The sequence below is a fragment of the Podarcis bocagei genome (genome assembly GCF_964188305.1).
Source record: "Podarcis bocagei genome assembly, chromosome: 8".
Lineage (NCBI taxonomy): Eukaryota > Metazoa > Chordata > Lepidosauria > Squamata > Lacertidae > Podarcis > Podarcis bocagei.
Window position 1 is genome coordinate 83,371,168 of NC_138133.1, and position 18,712 is coordinate 83,389,879.

Here is an 18,712-nt window from a genome sequence, read left to right on the forward strand (position 1 = left end):
AAAACCACCCACAACTGCAGAATTTCCAGCTACTCAATAAATTACACTGCATTAAAATTAATGCCCTGTACTAATTTAGTGACATGCTTCTCCAGGCAGACAGGAGGAACACAGAGCTGATGCCTCATTCAGAAATGACTAGCAAAATAAACTGATGTGGAGGAGAACATGCAAAGGCTGTGCACAACTCTGCACATATAAATTGCAATTATCCCAAGTGGACATTCAGTGGAATTCCTCAGCCTCATGCACAAGAAGAGTGTGGCGCAAGGGCAGAGCATCTGCTCAGCATTCAGGCTTTCTGCTCCCTATGTCCACGTCCCTCGTGATGAAAAAATGTAAGACAAACACCCTCCATCCCTGTTTTGCATGTGACTGGGACAGGCAAATGAGCAAACAAACATGGCTGCCCCGGTTGCATCTTCTCTGGCCCTCCCTAGAGCAGTGGTGCGATCTTCACTGAGGTAGCATGTCCTCTAATTGGCTGGTGGACCGTTTCCTCTGTATGTTTGGTTGACTGTCTCCCTGCGATGAACAAGGCCTGAAGTAAGGAAGACGAGACCTCTCTGTTCCTGTCTCCTCAAATTATACACTATTTTTGTACAGTTTCTTGTTCTCAAGACTTTCTTCTCCAGACTCGGTCTGCACTATTTCAGTGACTTTCCTGGCAATGCTGAGGAGAAGTCAGTGACAATGGGAAGAGAACAATGCAATATGGTCTATTTACCGATCAATATACTGGTTTCCACTGAAAAAAATATCATTGTCTGGGAACTATGAAAGCTCAGAAATACTATTTTCCCCTGACCGAACAGAGGCACTCAGTCCCCAGAGCTAGTCCAGTTAGAATTGCATCGTGTGCTTTACAAAAAATTAATCACTTCACAAAAATCAATCAGTACAGATGTCCTACAAAGTTTCCTTTAGAGACCTCAAATAAATCCATGTAAATAGGTTTCCTGACTAGAATATTGAACATAACAAGGCATTAACATTCCTGAAACATGTTTCGGGTGCACAACAATGCTGAGAAGCAGTTGTTCATATTCCCATTTTAACAATGGGGAATTGAGGCTGAAAGGTAATTGGCGTAAGGAAGGCGTTTCAGTCCTTCTCTTTACTAGGCCACATCAGAAAAACAGTTCCTTGTGCATGTGGTCAGGACTCAGCAGTCCTATCAGAAAAATATAGTTGGCTCTGTGGAGTTTTCACATGTACAAAAGGGTTAAAAGACTGAGAAATGAGAACACTGCAACAATAAAATCTGTCTTTCAGTGTGTATCCTGCAAAATGTGTGTGGAAAGGAACTATCAATATCTTCAAAAGGCTATTCCTTACAGCCACAATACTGCCTATTATTGAAATATCATAGTTGCCTGCTTGGCTATTTAACAATAAAAACTGCTTTGACCTTTAAATGGTCTAAAGGTCATAAAAAATATATCTTTGGACTGATTTTGTATTCCAGCTTAGATGCCTTAGCAACAACAATTCACAGAGCCACTTGCAATGTTACGGTGTGATACAGCTTTGGTTTTGAACGTGGGATGTTCTGGTCCAACTCCTCATTTAGGCAGGATAACAACAACAACATATTACTTATACCCTGCCCATATAACTGGGTTGCCCCAGCCACTCTGGGCAGCTTCCAGCATAATAAAAGTACAGCAAAACTGCCAAATAATAAGGACTTCCTGATACAGGGCTGCCTCCGGATGTCTTTGGAAAGATGTGCAGTTGCTTATCTGTTTGGTGTTTATCTGTAAGAAGCTTTCAAGGTACCTTTAGACACCTTTTACAGTGCGAATTACCTTGCAAAGTTACTGGGAGGCAAAACCAGCATTCGGAGAACCTTGAGATACCAAGGTAACTGGCATGTCTAGCCCTGACCTAAATGTTGGGGACCTTGAGGAGTTGGCAGGGCTCCTTGAATCCAATGCTGAGAATTCCCTTGAGGGGACCTCTGGGTTGATACCCAATAATGAACTTCTGGGACCACAAGGAGAAGGTGAAGCAGCCCTAAGCCCTCAATAGCACTGGCACCAAACACTTTTAGGGCCAAAGAGCGATGGCTCAGTATGCATTTACAAGACCCGGTGTTGGTGGTCTACTCGTAAGTGGTCCCTGCTCATTGCCAACAGCTGTGGTTTGGATGTGGTTTAGGAGGCCTGAGTATATAAGACCTCCCTTGTACGTCTTCCACTGGCGAGAAACAACACAGCCCTATGGCTTCTAGTCCTGGTGGCAGAAGTTGCCTTAGTTGAACTCCCTGTGATGTTGACCTTGGACTGTTTCCTGGCCTTATCTCTGGATTAGGTTGGTGACTTGAATGACTCTCTGTGCTTGATCTCTGCTTGGAAGATGCTTCTTGGAAGCTGCTGCATCTGCAACCCTTCCCTGGTTGCTGAGTGCTTAGGTGAAAGGCATCTTTTGTAACTGGGACCTTAGTACCCGAGGGCATCCCTGTGGAGAGGCACTGTAACCAGCAATGCAGCCAATTAGTGGGGAACGATCGATACTGCTTTGGTCCAGACTCCCTGCCTCAAGCCTTGAGAAGGTAAGGGCAGCATGTGATGGGTAAGGATGCTTAAGAAGAAACAGCAGAGTCTTCCAAGGTATGGGTTGTGAAAGTAGCTCTGTTCAGAAATGTACAGGCAAAGAATGGATTATGGAGACATAGCACAAGTGGTGGCACCAAGGCAAAAAATCAACATGTAGCTTCCCAACAGTCTCTAAGAAGGCTAAGGTGCCTCTGTTCAAGGTGATCAGTGCAGCATTTAACAAAACTGGTACCCAGTCCATCTTCCTTCATCCATCTTCCTCATGGGAAGTGTCTCTGTTTACTATCTAGCTGGACAGCCTAAGTAGGCCGAGTGCCAACTTGAACTGTTCCCACCCCCCACCCCCCATCAGCGAATCTTTAAAAATCAACTGTTTTGCATCTGCTTCGCTTCCGTTTCTTTACTATAGGCATAGGCAAACTCAGCCCTCCAGAAGTTTTGGGACTACAACTACTATCATCCCTAGCTAACAGGACAAGTGGTCAGGGATGATGGGAATTGTAGTCTCAAAACATCTAGAGGGCTGAGTTTGCCTATGCCTGCTTTACTATGTATGGTAAGTTGAAAGCAATTCCCAACTGAGTTTAATGAGTAGGAACCCATCGATCCTCTTTATCTTTCTGTACCATTTGACCATTTGTTATTCATTTCCCTCTGAACATTCTTCAAACGGCACCAAATTCTATTTAAGGATATTTATGCCGAGAAATGTAAAACAACTGTCATTCTGAAGGGGAGGCTTCTCAATCATACTTGAACCAAAATTAAGCGGGAGGGTTTCATGCAATTTTTTAAAAAAAATATAAGCATGCATTTATTATTTATAATATTGCATTTTTAAGGACGTTGAGGGTGCTGGTAAAAAGAGAAAAGGAACATAGATGTAGTGAACACATAAATAAATACAGAAATGCAAAGAAGGTCATGGAGAGACCACACACGGAACAAAGTGAGAGATTGTTAAGTACCTGCTTGGTGTCACAAAGCCCACGCATACATTTTAATCGCTGTTGTTCAATTTATCACTTGTGATAGCTCAAGGCCATATTTTTTAAAAAGGGCTTTGGAACCCTTTCCTACACCATGCAGTGACTGCTGAGGACAGATGCCAAATAGGCAGAGAAATATATTTGACTCTCTGAACTGTAGGCTATGTTCCATTCACACTAAAGTAAGAGCTTTCTGCATGTGTGTGTGTACACACACACACACACACACACACACACACACACACACACACACATATCCAGACAAGCAAAAGCACTACCACAGAGCCACAGCAGCAACATACATTGAAATCACTATCATACCACTTTAACAGTCATTGCTCCTCTCCCTGCAAGGAATTCTGGGAGCTGTAGTTTAAGGGTGCTGAAGGTTGCAAAGAGACCCGACCCCCCCCCCCCATCTTCCTCCTAGAGCTACAGCTGCAAGAGCTGCTTGACAACCAGTTCTTCTTTCTGGGAAACTCTGAGAGTTGCGTCTCTGCGAGGGGAATAGGGGTTTCTTAGCAAATCTTGGAAACCCTGACAAACTACAGTTCCCAGGATTCTTTTGGGGAAGACATGGTTGGTACAACGCTGCTTTTTAGAAGGGTGCTGTGTATGTGGCCAAGGACCCATTCTAGCAGACAAAAGCACTTGAGGGCGACCTACACCAGGGGTAGTGAGGGCTGTGGCTTGGGGAAAGTGTCAAGGGCTTGAGAGACAGGCCTGGAGGGTGTTGATAGGCTAGTGCCATTTATATGTGCGCACCATTCAGCCTACTACTACTAATTTATACCCCGCCCATCTGGTTGGGTTTCCCCAGCCACTCTGGGTGGCTCCCAACAGAACATTAAAAAGACAAACATTAAAAACACGATAAAAGATCAAACATCAAAAACAGGGCTGCTTTCAGATGTCTTCTAGAAGTCAGATAGTTGCTTATTTCCTTGACATCTGGTGGGAGGGCATTCCACAGGGCAGGCGCCACTACCAAGAAGGCCCTCTGCCTAGTTCCCTGTAGCTTCTTGCAGTTAGGGAACTGCCAGAAGGCCCTCGGAGTTGGAGCAGAACGATGGGGGTGGAGACGCTCCTTCAGGTATATTGGGCTGAGGCCGTTTAGGGCTTTAAAGATTAGCACCAACATTTTGAATTGTACTCGGAAACGTACTTTCTATTGTTTTATCTTACTCAGCCTAACACAATCCTCCACTCTCAGCCTTGCATCAGCCACTGCAGTACATTATGTCCCAGCCACTTAAATAGTTTGGTGCTGATAATCGGTTCAAATGACTTCAGAATTCGCCTTGTTCATGAAATTTTTGGCCAGGCATTCTAAGTTTGCATCTTTTTAAACATATGCCAGAATGGTGACCAGATGGAATATCTGCCTCAGAAACTATACAAAATGACCGTGTTTTATCATCATCTATTCTGGGATGCACACAAGAAATGCCAGCATGTTTCTGTTTAAGGTGGACATGTTCATTCGCTGAAATAATATTGGTCTAATATCTTGAGAGCACGAGGCAGAATTACTGAAAAGAAAATAATTACCTTATCCTTACTGACGTCCACAAAACCAATAAAATACAGATGGCATCATATTATACTGTAACTGTAGCTAGCTAGAATTCTTTCTGTAAATATCGGAAGGAAAGACGAATCCCAAAAATGCAAGCATGGAGAAAGTAAATTGCATAAATATGCAATCCTGGATACATTAAAAGATGTGTTCTTTTGAATGCCTGAAGAGGGCTAAAACACATCAATGATAAAATGCATAAGCATCATCATCATCATCATCATCACCTAGAATGTAGCTGCTTAGCCTTTGGGGGTTTGTTTCTGTTGTAAAATAGCAGGCCTTTTGTTTTAATATCCCCAATGCACAGGTTTTTTTGAGCCACAACTTCGAAAGCTACAGGAGGGTCAAAGTTCATTTTTTTTTATAAATGATATTTATTAAATTTTACAGACCATATAAAATTACAAAATTAAAAATAGGAAATAGAAAAAAGTAACAATAATAAAAGAAAACAGGAGGGTCAAAGTTCAGCCCAGGGATCTGAGGCTTAAGGGCGGGAAGTGAAACAAAACTTAAAGACTAAAGGCAGGGGAGAGAAGTGTACTATCTATCAAATCAGGAGAAATGGATAATCAGCTGAATATCAGGGCTTTAAAGCACCCCCCACAGTTCTAGACATGCCTGTGCCAGTATGGTTTAACTGCAACCTGTGTAGGCAAAACCGGGTCACCAGACGTCATCGCGATGCCAGGTGATTTGGAGGTGGGCAACCCCACCTGCCAAACTTGGCCCATGGGAGGGGGGGGGAGAAGATAGAAGTTATAAGGATCTCTCTGGCTCCAGCTTCCCATGCCGATCCAGGGACATCTAAATCTGAACCCTCTAACCTTGGGCATAGTTTGCTGCAGTATCTCAACCGCTGCCACGTGCTGCACCTGCAATAACTGCTTGGCGGCACAGCGGTTCATGCAGCCAAGTCAGCAGCAACCTCCTTACCTTGAACGAAGCATGCTGCTCCATGTGCCTCAGCAGCTGTGGCTTTTGTGCGGCAGTATAATCGCACACTGTGCACTTGAACTGTTTCCCTGAAACAGAAAACCAACCAATTCAGATACAAATGCGTTGTCTCATTTAAACAGAGGAAAACAGATATGAAGTAGCAACCGTCATGATTTAACCCTGCTATTCCTGAATTTCTGTTTCTATAATGCTGCTTTTATTTGTTTCTGAAGCTGTGATTTACCCGCCTTTATGATACGGTTTCACTGTTATGTTGAGTTTCCATTTACGCATCTTCTTGATGCATGTTTGGTCAGTTGCCTTCAGATGGCAATCTCTGAAATCACTTGAATGTGTTCTATTGAGGGGATGAACTTGAGAGAATGAAGTGTCCTGAAGGAGAATCGCCACCTAAGGCAAAACTAGAATGATTTTGCCTCTCTTAAAGTCCACAGTTTCAAAGGTCTTTAGACAGTCTAAAAGGTTAATTAAATGTGACAAGGGAACATTAACGAGTCAGTTCTCCTGTAGGTTTTCATGGGTGGCAAATCAAGTTGGGGCAGCAGTGATAGGTCAGGAGGTGTTTTAATCCTTCCACCACAACATTTTCCTGATCTAAACTACCATCCCCAAATGTGGTGGAGAATTCAGGCTAGGCAAATGGTACTGTGGAAAAGGTTATCCCCCTCTTTCTCATAACCCCTTCCCTGTGGCTTCTTTAAGCTTCACAACATTTTAAAATTGACAATAGGAGATCTCGATCATAGATGCCCTACACCACATCTAGCTTTGCCCCAATATACTCAAAAGTAAAGCCGGAGGCTTTAAAAACTGTATAATTCCTGGTTTATGTACATTGGTATTGATTCCTTAGATTCGTAGGACAACAAACAAACACAAGGGAGTAACAGCCTTTGAATCCTGATGGCATAAAAGAAACTTTAAATAAACCTGAGCATGTCGTAAGTGCTGCAAGCAATTCTCTTCCCGAATGCCCCTTTTAACATTTCACATCATTTATTTATTTGCTTGACTTTATGCTATACAAGTCTGGACTGCAGAACAGTTTACAGCATTTAAAGCATCTGTCGTGCCTCTTTTTAGAAGCTAAATCGGTAGCCCTTCTCTCTTTAACTCTCAGCTGTTTGCAAACTGTGGAAGACTCTCAGTATGATGCGAGCATATTAAAACCTGCACAGAGGTCTGTTTTACTCCAGCTCCTCCTTCATTACCACGACAGAGAATTTCTGTTTGAAATCCTTTCAGCAACAGCTGTCAAAAACTTAAAAGGGAACCCCAAAGTGCAAGTTGAAAAGGCAAATCTATACTAACTTGTCAAGTTTTCTCCTCTAAATTTTAAGTTGTTGATGGATTTCCAGAGAAGCTTATGCATAAGGCTGACAGTTCTCATAAAACACGGTGGAGGGAAAAGGCTTGATGTTTAGAACGTTCACTAGATCTAATTGAACTTAGAAGTCATGCTCTGTGTTTCATTAGTTACTGTGAACAGCAATAAACTCGGACAGAGATTCATTCTGTACTGATGTGCCATTCTTGGCAAGAGGAAGGAATAGAAAAATGTTGGACAGGGGACTGCTGAGTTTGCAGAAACAGCCTCCCAAGAACAGAAGTGGCTGGCCAGTTGACAGGAAGTGCTAGGTGAATCTTTGATCTAATCTAGCAATGCAACTCTGACTATTCTTCATGCATATAATAAAACTTGGTGCAAAACACACTGCTTGCATTTAGGCATCTTTAGAGAGTGTTGGAAAAGAAACAAAGGTGAGAGGTAACAATGTGTGAGCAGATGGAATCTTAACACCTTGGTGTTTGGGGGTTTTTTTAGACGCGTCATTGGGCAGGTTGTGATATCAAGGGGCCAATTGATTCACTCCATGCACAGGGCTTCTGTGTGGCATGGTGTAGCACAGGTCTTTATCTCCCTTACCACCGACTTGTCAATTACTTGGCATCAAATGATGTTGGTTGGGACTTCAGAGCACCACTTGGGTCTTGGCAAAGCGCTCTGAAGCCCCGCTGATCAGCTGAGGGTTGAAGCCAGCAGCTATTAGTTGACAAGCAGCCTTGAAGTTACTGCCTTCTTCAGGATTGGTTGCATGATCCGACAGGCCTGGAGTCGCTGCCTATCTGCTAATAAGTGGTAACTTAAGCCCAGTGGAGTTTCCTGTGCCATGACCCCAGTGCAGCTGAACCCAGCACACTTGCTCTCCATTTCCAATGGGAAATCAGGAGTGCCCTTGAAGACTTCCAGTTGTGCATCAGCAGCCACAACTCTGTTTGCCCTGCACCTGATGTTATACATCACATCAGCTGCGGGGCAGGTGGGCAAGGCTTGGGGGAAATAACCTTGCAGGCCAAATCTGAACCCGTGCCAGGCTTAATTAGCCCTGTGAGGCAGAACTCCCCCACCCCTGACACAAGTTTGTATAGGGTTTTCTATGCAAGCCACCCTAACTCCATGCAGCACCACTGCATTGCTCTGAGTCGCTGCTAGCTTGCAATTTCAAACAAGCAATATGATGCAAACCATTGTGGAAGGGCTTTGGGTGGTCTCAGCCCTGATAGAGAGCTACTTGCCATCGGCGGTGTGGAGGAGCTTGTGGCTCTTCAGGGTGCCTTTGGATTTGAACTTCTTCCCGCACATATCGCACAGGTGGGTCTTCTCAGTACTGTGGCGGTTCATGTGAGCTTTCAGGTTGCTCTTGCTGCGAGTGGCATATTCGCACAGGGAGCATTTGAATGGCTTGATGCCTGTGCAAAAAAAGAGAACAGAAATGAAGAAAGGACTGTCTGGAGATGACCGGTCAAAAACTTTGCAGGGATATGAGGAATGGCCACTTGAAGGCAATGTTCTAGGACTACTTCAATGTCTAAAATCCCTGGTAGAGAACAAGGATCCTGAGTTCATGTTAGTAAAGGTAAAGGGACCCCTGACCATTAGGTCCAGTCGTGGCCGACTCTGGGGTTGCGGCGCTCATCTCACTTTACTGGCCGAGGGAGCCGGCGTTTGTCTGCAGGCAGCTTCCGGGTCATGTGGCCAGCATGACTAAGCCACGAACCAGAGCACTGCACGGAAATGCCATTTACCTTCCCACCGAAGCGGTACCTATTTATCTACTTGCACTCTGACGTGCTTTCAAACTGCTGGGTGGGCAGGAGCAGGGACCGAGCAACGGGAGCTCACCCCATCACAGGGATTCAAACTGCCAACCTTCTGATCAGCAAGTCCTAGGCTCTGTGGTTTAACCCACAGCCCCACCCGCGTCTCATTATTATTATAGCGGATTGCAATGAGCAAGTCTCCCCTATTCCTAGGCAGTAAGGGCAGGGGGTGCTGCTGCTGCTGCTGCAATAAAAAGGAGGGAATGCACAGAGGGATGACGGATGCAAAGGAGCAGGAGAGTTTCAGTTCTTTTCTTCTGCATTGATGGTGGAATATATGAAGCAGAGAGACGGCACTATGTGTACACACACAAACACAGCTAGGTCATAGCAGTTTACTTTTCTATGCGGAAATAATTTCTGGAGCTTTGAGAATATCCAGGCTTGAAAACAACAGCCTTTGCACGGATGACGGTAATAATTTAATTTACCCTTTTGTGTGTGGATATTATCAGGCAGGAATACTCGCTGGACTAACTTGTGATTCATTAATTCAAAAACAAAAGGGATTCGAAATATTAATTACGGAATAACTTTTGACTTATCTGCTGAGGCAGAAAATCGCTAAAACGGGTAGCTTTGAACTAGATGAGCCACAAACAACTGATTTACATAGACTTTGCTGTAGCTCCAATAGAAGATGCAGCAGGAGACTTCAAAAAGCTGACTTATGTCAGAGCTCTGCTTTCGGAGTACTAGAGCAACAAAGGGGGGTGAGGTGGAAATATACTGCTTGCCATTTATCATGTCAAAGATGTTATAAATGAGAAATGCAATAAATAAAGTTAGCAGTGGGGATTAATGTAGAAGCCCTATGCCAGCAGGGCATGTGCTAGCCTATTTTTCCTTAAAAAAAAAAAAAATCAGATGGAATATCCTTCCAAGTGATGTTTAATTGCAGCATTAACTAAATTGGTCCTAGCAGATGCCACTGTCCTGGTGAACACTATGCATTCACTAAAGGTGTTCATGGTATGTTAAAAACCTATTCAGCCAGTGCTGTAGCTAAATGTACCACCTGGAAGAATCTTTTATTAGCCAATGGGGCTTAATTCTAGCTAAGTGTGTTTATATTGCAAATCTTAAAAGTTGCACCCCTCTCCTGTTGCCATATCTGTGATGCTGCAAAGGTGCTCTCTGCACTGCCTTCAGCAGTGTTTTCCAAACTTGGTTCTCCAGCTGTTTCTGGTCTACAACCTATTGGGACATTCCTCTGGGCCAGTCCTGCAAAACACTTCGACCCATATCCGTAGATGTTGAGCACGCATTAGCAGGGTTCAGCGAAAGTGAGATTGTGCCGGATATCCGAGCACAATTCAAAGTATTGGTGCTGACCTTTAAAGCCCTAAACAGCCTTGGTCCAGTATGCCTGAAGAAGCGTCTCCACCTCCATCGTTCTGCCCGGACACTGAGGTCCAGCGCTGAGGGCCTTCTGGCGGTTCCCTCACTGCGAGAAGCCAAGTTACAGGGAACCAGGCAGAGGGCCTTCTCGGTAGTGGCGCCCTCCCTATGGAATACCCTCCCACCAGATGTCAAAGAGAACAACGACTACTAGACTTTTAGAAGACATCTGAAGGCAGCCCTGTTTAGGGAAGCTTTTAATGTTTAATAGGTTATTGTATTTTAGTGTTTTGTTGGAAGCTGCCCAGAGTGGCTGGGGAAACCCAGCCAGATGGGCAGGGTATAAATAATAATAATAATAATAATAATAATAATAATAATAATAATAATAATAATAATAATAAAATTGATGTAGCATCAGAGTCTTTATTTACAGCAAAGAAAACAAAAGCATCATGACGAGTGGTGAGCTGTGTCTTCTCACACAGGCAGTTCCCTCAGAAGAGAGACAGAGAACAAGGAGCGGAAGTATCTCAGACTGACTTCCATTCCCATACGCAACAGTACAGAAAAGTAAACATAGGAGCATATGATCCAGCAATGGAGAATGAAAATACTAACACAACCCCCATCATCCCTAGCTAGCAGGAGCAGTGGTCATGGATGATGGGGACTGTAGTCCACAAACAACTGGAGTCCCAAGTCTGGGGAAAACTGACCTACAGTAAGCACTTTTCCTTGGATGGTGACTGAGGGGCAGATCACGCATGCAAGTTCATCACCTGATGACTGCAGCATCAAGTGACGACTTGAATCATCATAGATCTCGGGTTAATTGGCCACCACCTGCTACCTCCTCAAAGTGCAATACTTTTGAACAGAGTCGGTTTACATTTTCAGCTGCCGGTCCTTGCGTTAAGAAATTCTGGGTTGTGTTCTACTCAAAATATACCCACTGAAGTTAACAGCCCTAAGTTATGTCCGTCAATTTCAATGGGTCTTCTCTGAGTATGAATAACATTGGCTGCAACTCGAAGTGTGAACCAGTCCGAAGGGTGGAAGGCTTAACGAGCTGATGTTGACGAAAGTACTGGGAAAGCAGCAATTCTATGCAAATGCCCACAGAAGTGGGCTTCGAGGGTGAAGAACCAGGACTGTGAGCCTCACAGGGAACTTCCAGACCACTGCATTTCAGGTGCGATTCACAAGCACCAGCAAATTCAAGTTGCTGATTGGGCAGTCATGTGCAACAAACCTGCAAAGATTGGACTTTTTGTGATAAGCAAAGCGATGGAGAAAATGCACTGAGAAGCGTGCGGTGCCACTTGGTTTGATGCATCATCATCTAACCTCCCTAACATGCCCTGCAAATTGGAATGAATGCTTGTTAAATAACCGACATACCGTATTTTTCTGTGTATAAGACGACCCCTATTTTTCTGGGCTGCAACAAAAAAAATTGAGGGGGGGATTGCCCAGAGTTGTTCAGCTTTTTGGGGGGGGGGGGTTCAACACCTGACAGCAGCTGCAAATCGCACGCATCGCCATGGCCACCGATCGCCTGCACACTCGCAGCCACAAGCCCACCTGCCCACTTGATTCAACCACAGCTGATTCAACCACCTCGCCACTGACGTAAATCAACCGCCCAATTGCCACAGCCACAGCCAATCGTCAGCAGGCCTTGCCACAGCAACCAATCATACGCCCAATCACCACTGCCAATCTTCTGCTGGCTGTTGCCACCAACTGCACGTCCCCCTCTGCTTTCTGTGTATCAGACTACCCACAATTTTTGCCTATAATTTCTAAGGAAAAAATAACATCTTATACATGGAAAAGTACGGTAATCTGCCTGCAAGCAAATCGGGATGGATGCTCTATGAACTGGAAGGTCTGGAAGGGCCCGAGTTTCCTAGAAAATTCTCATATGTATCAGCTTGGTAACAAGCGCCCAAATTATGTATCTCTGCAATCAGCCAAGCTTGTGCCAACTGTATTGTTTTGCTTACCTTTGGACCACATCAGTGAGGCTGAGTGAGTGTGTGTGTGTGTGTGTGTGTGTGTGTGTGTGTGTGTTGTCTTCTGGGCAGCCCAGGAACTCTCTACATGCTGCCCAGGCTTGCATCCTGTGGAGCTCACTTTGCTGCTGCTAACACAGCCGTTTGACTTCATCTCCGGAGAACTCCATTGTGTCTCGAGACAGACCGATGCCAACAACAGCAACGTGATGAACAGCAGCTGTGAATTAACACCTTTCCCCCCAGCTACCGCCTTCCCTTCTGGGGAAAACACCAGCTGCGTGACATGGTCCCTAACCTCAAAGACCCCTCACCCGAAACAGCTGCTAGTAAATTGTGTGGTGGAATTCCATGCGTCTAGCTGGGCCATAACCGGAGCATCGGCGTGTCAGGAAGTGATCGCTATTTTTAAACAGATTAAGTGCCAGCTACGCTGCAGTTACCTTGATGGGCCCAGATGTGACGCTGAAGGTCTGATCCATTCTTCATGAAGTAAAAATTGCAATAGGGGCATTTCACGGCTCGCTTTCCTATCAGCCCTTTCAGCTGAACTCTCCTGCCAACAATCTCGGAGATGGTGTTCATGGAAACCTCTGGAGAAGGGGGAGAAAAAAAAATCACATGGGGGGGGGAGCTTTAGCCTTCAGAAAACACATGACAATAATGAGAAAACATAATATTTAGATTGCTCCTTGCCACATCCTTTCAATAGGCTTCCTTTTCCTTGTTTTCTCTTCCTACCTCTCTCTGCACCAGCCTTCCAGTGGGGTTGTGCAGTCTTAAGGAAACTGCTTCATTATTTTACAGCTTTTTCAAGGACTGGCCATTGCTTTTGTGTGCTTGCTATTTTTGTGACAAATTAAGAGGCTGGTTGCGCCATTGCTGCAGAAATGGGTGGTTTTTTTCCTCCTTTCTGGCAGGGAACACTCTCAGGCGGCCAATACCGAACCGGGCAGCTTCGCTACCAAACATTTATTAGCTTCGATGCTCTCTGAGAGGCGCATAACATTTGCTTAAGGTTTCACCTGGGATTTCCGGAGGAGCCCAAAATACCCAAGCAGGCAGGTCATTAACAACACCAAAAGGCCTGAGAATACAGATGTGAGGCTATAATCAACTAGAAATAATGAAGTGATGGGACCACGTTGCTGAGTCCCAAGAGTGTGTAGTGGTCAAGCTAATTGCATGCCTTTTAAAAAGATGCATATGCTGAGTGTATATTGCAGAGTTAGAAGGGACCCTGAGAGTCATCTAGTCCAATTCCCCGCAATGTAGGGATCTCAACTAAAGCATCCATGACAGATGGCCATCTAACCTCTGCTTAACCTACGGGACTGCCTCTCCCGATACGCCTCGCAGAGGACCTTAAGGTCCATAAATAGCAACACCCTAGAAGTCCCGGACCCTAAGGAAGTTAGATTAGACTCATCCAGAGCCAGGGCCTTTTCAACACTGGCTCCGGCCTGGTGGAACGCTCTGCCTCATGAGACCAGAGCCCTGCAGGATCTGATTTCTTTCCGCAGGGCCTGTAAGACAGAGTTGTTCCGCCTGGCCTTTGGCTTGGAATCAACTTGATCCCCTCCCTCTCTTTCTTTTTTCCCTTTTTCCTTCTGTGATGGAACTCCTAATTGGGGACTTCCCTGGCTTTTTCTGGCCCATGCAGGACCAGTCTGGATAGTTGGCCTTGGTGAAGATTTGACGTTTTCATCCCCAAAAAGTTTTTTGATTTCAGTTTCTACTGAAATGAGGCTGCGTTTTAATGTTGTATTTTAATCTTGTTTTTAAGTTGTATTGTGTTAGTCGCCCTGAGCTCTGGTCTCAGCTGGGGAGGGAGGAGTATAAATAAAATTTATTATTATTCAAAAACTCAAATGGAGATGACCCTGCAGGGTCATTGCCAGGGATCTTGGGGCCTAAACTGAGAACCTCATGGGCCAAATCTGGATTGAGTGGTCAGGCCTTTCTTCAGAATTAAAAGGGGAACAGGGGTTGGGAATATCACCTCCTGTTACTGGCAGGCAGGATGAAGCCTCTGGATTGGCCAAGCGTCAGGCCTCAGCAGGGGTCTGTTTTTTGAGAGCCAGTGTGGTGTAGTGGTTAAGAGCGGTAGTCTCGTAATCTGGGGAACCGGGTTCGCGTCTCCGCTCCTCCACATGCAGCTGCTGGGTGACCTTGGGCCAGTCACACTTCTCTGAAGTCTCTCAGCCCCACTCACCTCACAGAGTTTTTGTTGTGGGGGAGGAAGGGAAAGGAGAATGTTAGCCGCTTTGAGACTCCTGAAGGGGAGTGAAAGGCGGGATATCAAATCCAAACTCTTCTTCTTCTTCTTCTTTGGTTTTTGGCTGCTGAAGCAAAGGGAAATGGTCCAGGCAGGCAAGGCAAAGGCTAGAGCATGCAGATTGGGTGTAGAGCCAGGGCCAAGCAGAGTTCAAAATAAGGCAAGCAAGGTGAGGCGAGGCACCAGGAGTTTGCTGCTGCTGTTGCTACTAATAACCATGAGCTGCTCTGACTAAGGAACCACCTGTAGTATCAGGACTCTATAGGGCTGGACCACTGTTTTCCACATACGATAACCAGCATACACAACACAGCTAAAATCCATTGCTTAGTCTGGAGCAAGGCTCCACAATTACGCTACATTTAAGACCATTAATGTGGCTCGTCTTACCTGGGTGGTTTGTCTTTATGTGTGATTTTATAAGTCGGTCTTCGGTAAAAGATTTCTCGCACACAGGGCAGGAATAACTCTTTTTGTCCTTTGAAGGGGGGAAAGGGAGAGAGAGAGAGAGAGAGAGAGAGAGAAAGAGAGAGGGAGAGGAAGTGTCTGTTATCAGTTCACTGAGCTGATTGCTAAACTCATTACTCGCTGAGTAATATATGGCTCCCAACAAGGTGATAACTGGAAGCCTCGGATGCCAATTTCAGCTGGCGTTATGAAGAGCAAGAGCAGTTATCATGATGAGGTACACCAAAGGAAATACAGAAAATTAGGCTTCGTTACAAAATAGTTTATCTCAGAATGATTTACAGCTTTTGACTTGAAGCGTGCATGCCTGTATGTCTCTGTAAACATGATCTACCTCTCCAACTCACGTACAAGCTGCATATGTGATTCAATCTACGTAGGCAGGAAAAATGAGGTGGGATCAGCATGGTAGAATGGACCCATTTTGCTTATTCGGTTTATAACCTGCCCATGTACAGGTTCCTGAGCTGACTTTCAGACTGTGGTTTTGATTGCTTCTCTACTTAAAAGGAAAAACCATTCTCTGCACATACACCCTTGTGCAAATTAATTGAAACAAAGCATGTTTTCTATCTTACTCGTAATCCTGTACTCAAAACAAACACAAAAAGTCAGTTGATCATTATGGTGTCAGAAGCCTGCAGCCAATAGAAGGAATGATGCGCTCACCACAATATACTGAGGTTTTACAAAAGAGAGTTATTCCAGAGCTGGAAAAGAGATATCCTGACAGTACTGGGATATTGCAGCAGGACCTAGCCCCCTGTCACACATTGAAAATGGTGAAGAAATTCATGACAGGGCAGCAAATGCAGGTACTTGATTGGTCAGGGAATTCCCCAGACATAAAGCCCATTGAGAATTTGTGGGCTATATGCAAAAGTCGCCTCCGTGCTGTAGACTGTACAACTATGAAGCTCATTCAGGCTCTGATTCAAGTGTGGAACAGGGATCTGAAAATCAACAGTGACTGTTCAAAACTAGTAGACTCCATGCGAAACCGTGTTCAAATGCTGCTTAAAAATAGCGGAGGACATATCCATTACTAATGTACGTATATGTGAGTTTTGTACATGTATATGTGAGTTTTGTACAATAAACTACATTGTTTGTTTCAATTACCGTAATTTGCACAAGGGTGTAGAAACCTTGTCCAACAGGGTGGTAAAGGTAAAGGGACCCCTGACCATTAGGTCTAGTCATGGCCGACTCTGGGGTTGCGGCGCTCATCTCGCTTTATTGGCCAAGGGAGCTGGGGTACAGCTTCCAGGTCATGTGGCCAGCATGATTAAGCTGCTTCTGGCGAACGGAAAACGCTGCACGCCGTTTACCTTCCTGCCGGAGCGGTACCTATTTATCTACTTGCACTTGTGCTTTCGAACTACTAGGTTGGCAGGAGCAGGGACCGCGCAACGGGAGCTCACCCTGTCGCGGGGATTCAAACCACCGACCTTCTGATCAGCAAGTCCTAGTTTAACCCACAGCACCACCCGCATCCCTTCCAACAGGGTGAGGACAGGGCTAAAACATTTCTTCCAGGTGCATTACTAGAGCAATGCAATGGCAGGCCAGTGATTCATAAGACCACTGCCATCCATGACTTGATTGTGGGTGGAGGAATTGACCTGGAAGCTGGGCTTGTTCTTGCTGCTGCTTGTCCACCAGCGCCGCAGGTTGTGTGGGTGCAGTGATTCGTAAAAAGTTCTTGGTTTTCACCAGGTGTTCTACTGGGGAGACACAGTTCTCTGAGTGCATGTTCCGGAAGGTGGGCAATAGGGGCAGTACAAGATTCCTTTCGGTGTACCTGCCGCACCAAGCATTCCCTGCCCGAGCTGCTTCAGGCAGTGCCAGATGTTCTCCTGGAGACACCTAGTTTGGTGGTCCTGGGTGATTTTAACATCCATGCCAACATGACTTTACAAGGGGCTGCTCAGGACTCCTTGAAAGCATGCCCCCCATGGGGCTGTCCCTGAATAAATCTGGCCCTACACACAGCCATGGACATGCCTTAGATCTGGGGTTTACCTTAGTGATCTGACACCAAGTTCGAGTGGAACAAAAGAAGTGCCACAGTTAGATCACTTCCTGGTACAACTAGACTTCTCTGCGATCCTTCCCCTCCGCAGGGAGGTAGGACTGATTCGAGTGGTCCACCCCCGCCACTTAATGGAGCCAAATGGCTTCCAGAGAGTGGTAGGGGATGCATTAGCCATGTTGATGGCCTCTCAGCTGATTCCCTGGTGGCCTGCTGTAATGCAGAGTTAACCAGGACTATTGACTGTCTGGCTCCTAAGCTCCGTCTACGATTGTATGGAGCTTGGCGGCCCCGATTATGGCTTTTCTTCCCAAGCCTGCCCTTGGAAGCTTTTAACAGGCAGGTAAAAAGTAATAATAGCCCTATTTACTCTGGCTTTGTGTGCTGCTACTTAGAAGCTCAAACTTCAGCTGGAACTTTGCATGCGCCCTGGGACTATGTGTCTGTCCTGGCACTGCTCTGAGCAGTTAACGCGGTGCCTCTGCAAAGCAAAAGAGAAAGCAGCCTTGGTTTAAGCAGGATGTTCTTGCATAGCTGTAGCCATGCACAGGACTGAATGGTGGCAAGGACAGTTGAATCAGCTTCCGGAACCTTTAAAGGAAGTGCCTAGCCTTATTTGGACAGCAAGCATTTCCCACTGGTAATTAGATAAAAGTCTTAATTTGGATTTTTGGGGGAAGTGCCACTGCTTTGAGATGGGGGCTTGAGGGTCACCTTTTGTCCCAGGCCTGAGGTTTTTGTGCCCCTGATGTACAGGTGTGAACAGAGAAGATATGTTGACAGTCCTTAAAGATGGATTGCATGCCACCTTCGGCCTGCGTGCTGGGCATTCCTCAGCGCAACAGTGCTGCTGTTGACACCACTTAATCTAGCAGACCCTTGGATTCTTGCCTTGTCTAAGGCACTGATGTTGTGAGTCTCTCGGAAGTGGATAAGTCACAGAGGACTGACAGCTCCCTCACAACGGGCCTGTTACACTGAAATGGCTTTCTTCGGGAAATTTTTACTAAGGAATTGAGTTCTGGGCCATTTCATTCCAATGTCATCTGAGAGAGCAAAAGGAAGCTAATGGCAATGGCTTCCAAGTCCCAAGACTATTCTTTCTATTTGTGTGTGTGAGAGAGAGAGACCATATATGCACAACAGGGCCCAGATGGTTCAGGAACCGGAAAATAAAATACACAGAAGCTGAAGTATATTATAATTCCAGAGCTAATAATTCTGAAGCCAAGCTGATGAGTTTGAGACTCTAACTCAATTCTGAGCATATGGAGTTAGCTCAGCGAGGGCCCTGGGGAACCCTAACAGGCTGGAA

The 18,712-nt window shown here is 45.4% G+C and overlaps 1 protein-coding gene across 3 annotated transcripts in view; it reads right to left on the bottom strand.

Annotated features, from left to right (window-relative positions):
• ZFAT (zinc finger and AT-hook domain containing) overlaps positions 1-18,712 on the bottom strand; it is an 81,831-nt gene that overhangs the window by 22,760 nt on the left and 40,359 nt on the right. For all 3 annotated transcript variants that reach the window (XM_081204368.1, XM_081204370.1, XM_081204369.1), the window contains exons 8-11: positions 15,285-15,372; positions 13,060-13,209; positions 8,670-8,843; positions 6,069-6,157 (exon numbers count right to left, since the gene is read on the bottom strand). In XM_081204368.1, the coding sequence (XP_081060494.1) occupies positions 6,069-6,157; positions 8,670-8,843; positions 13,060-13,209; positions 15,285-15,372 (501 nt within the window). The remainder of the gene's footprint in view (positions 1-6,068; positions 6,158-8,669; positions 8,844-13,059; positions 13,210-15,284; positions 15,373-18,712) is intronic.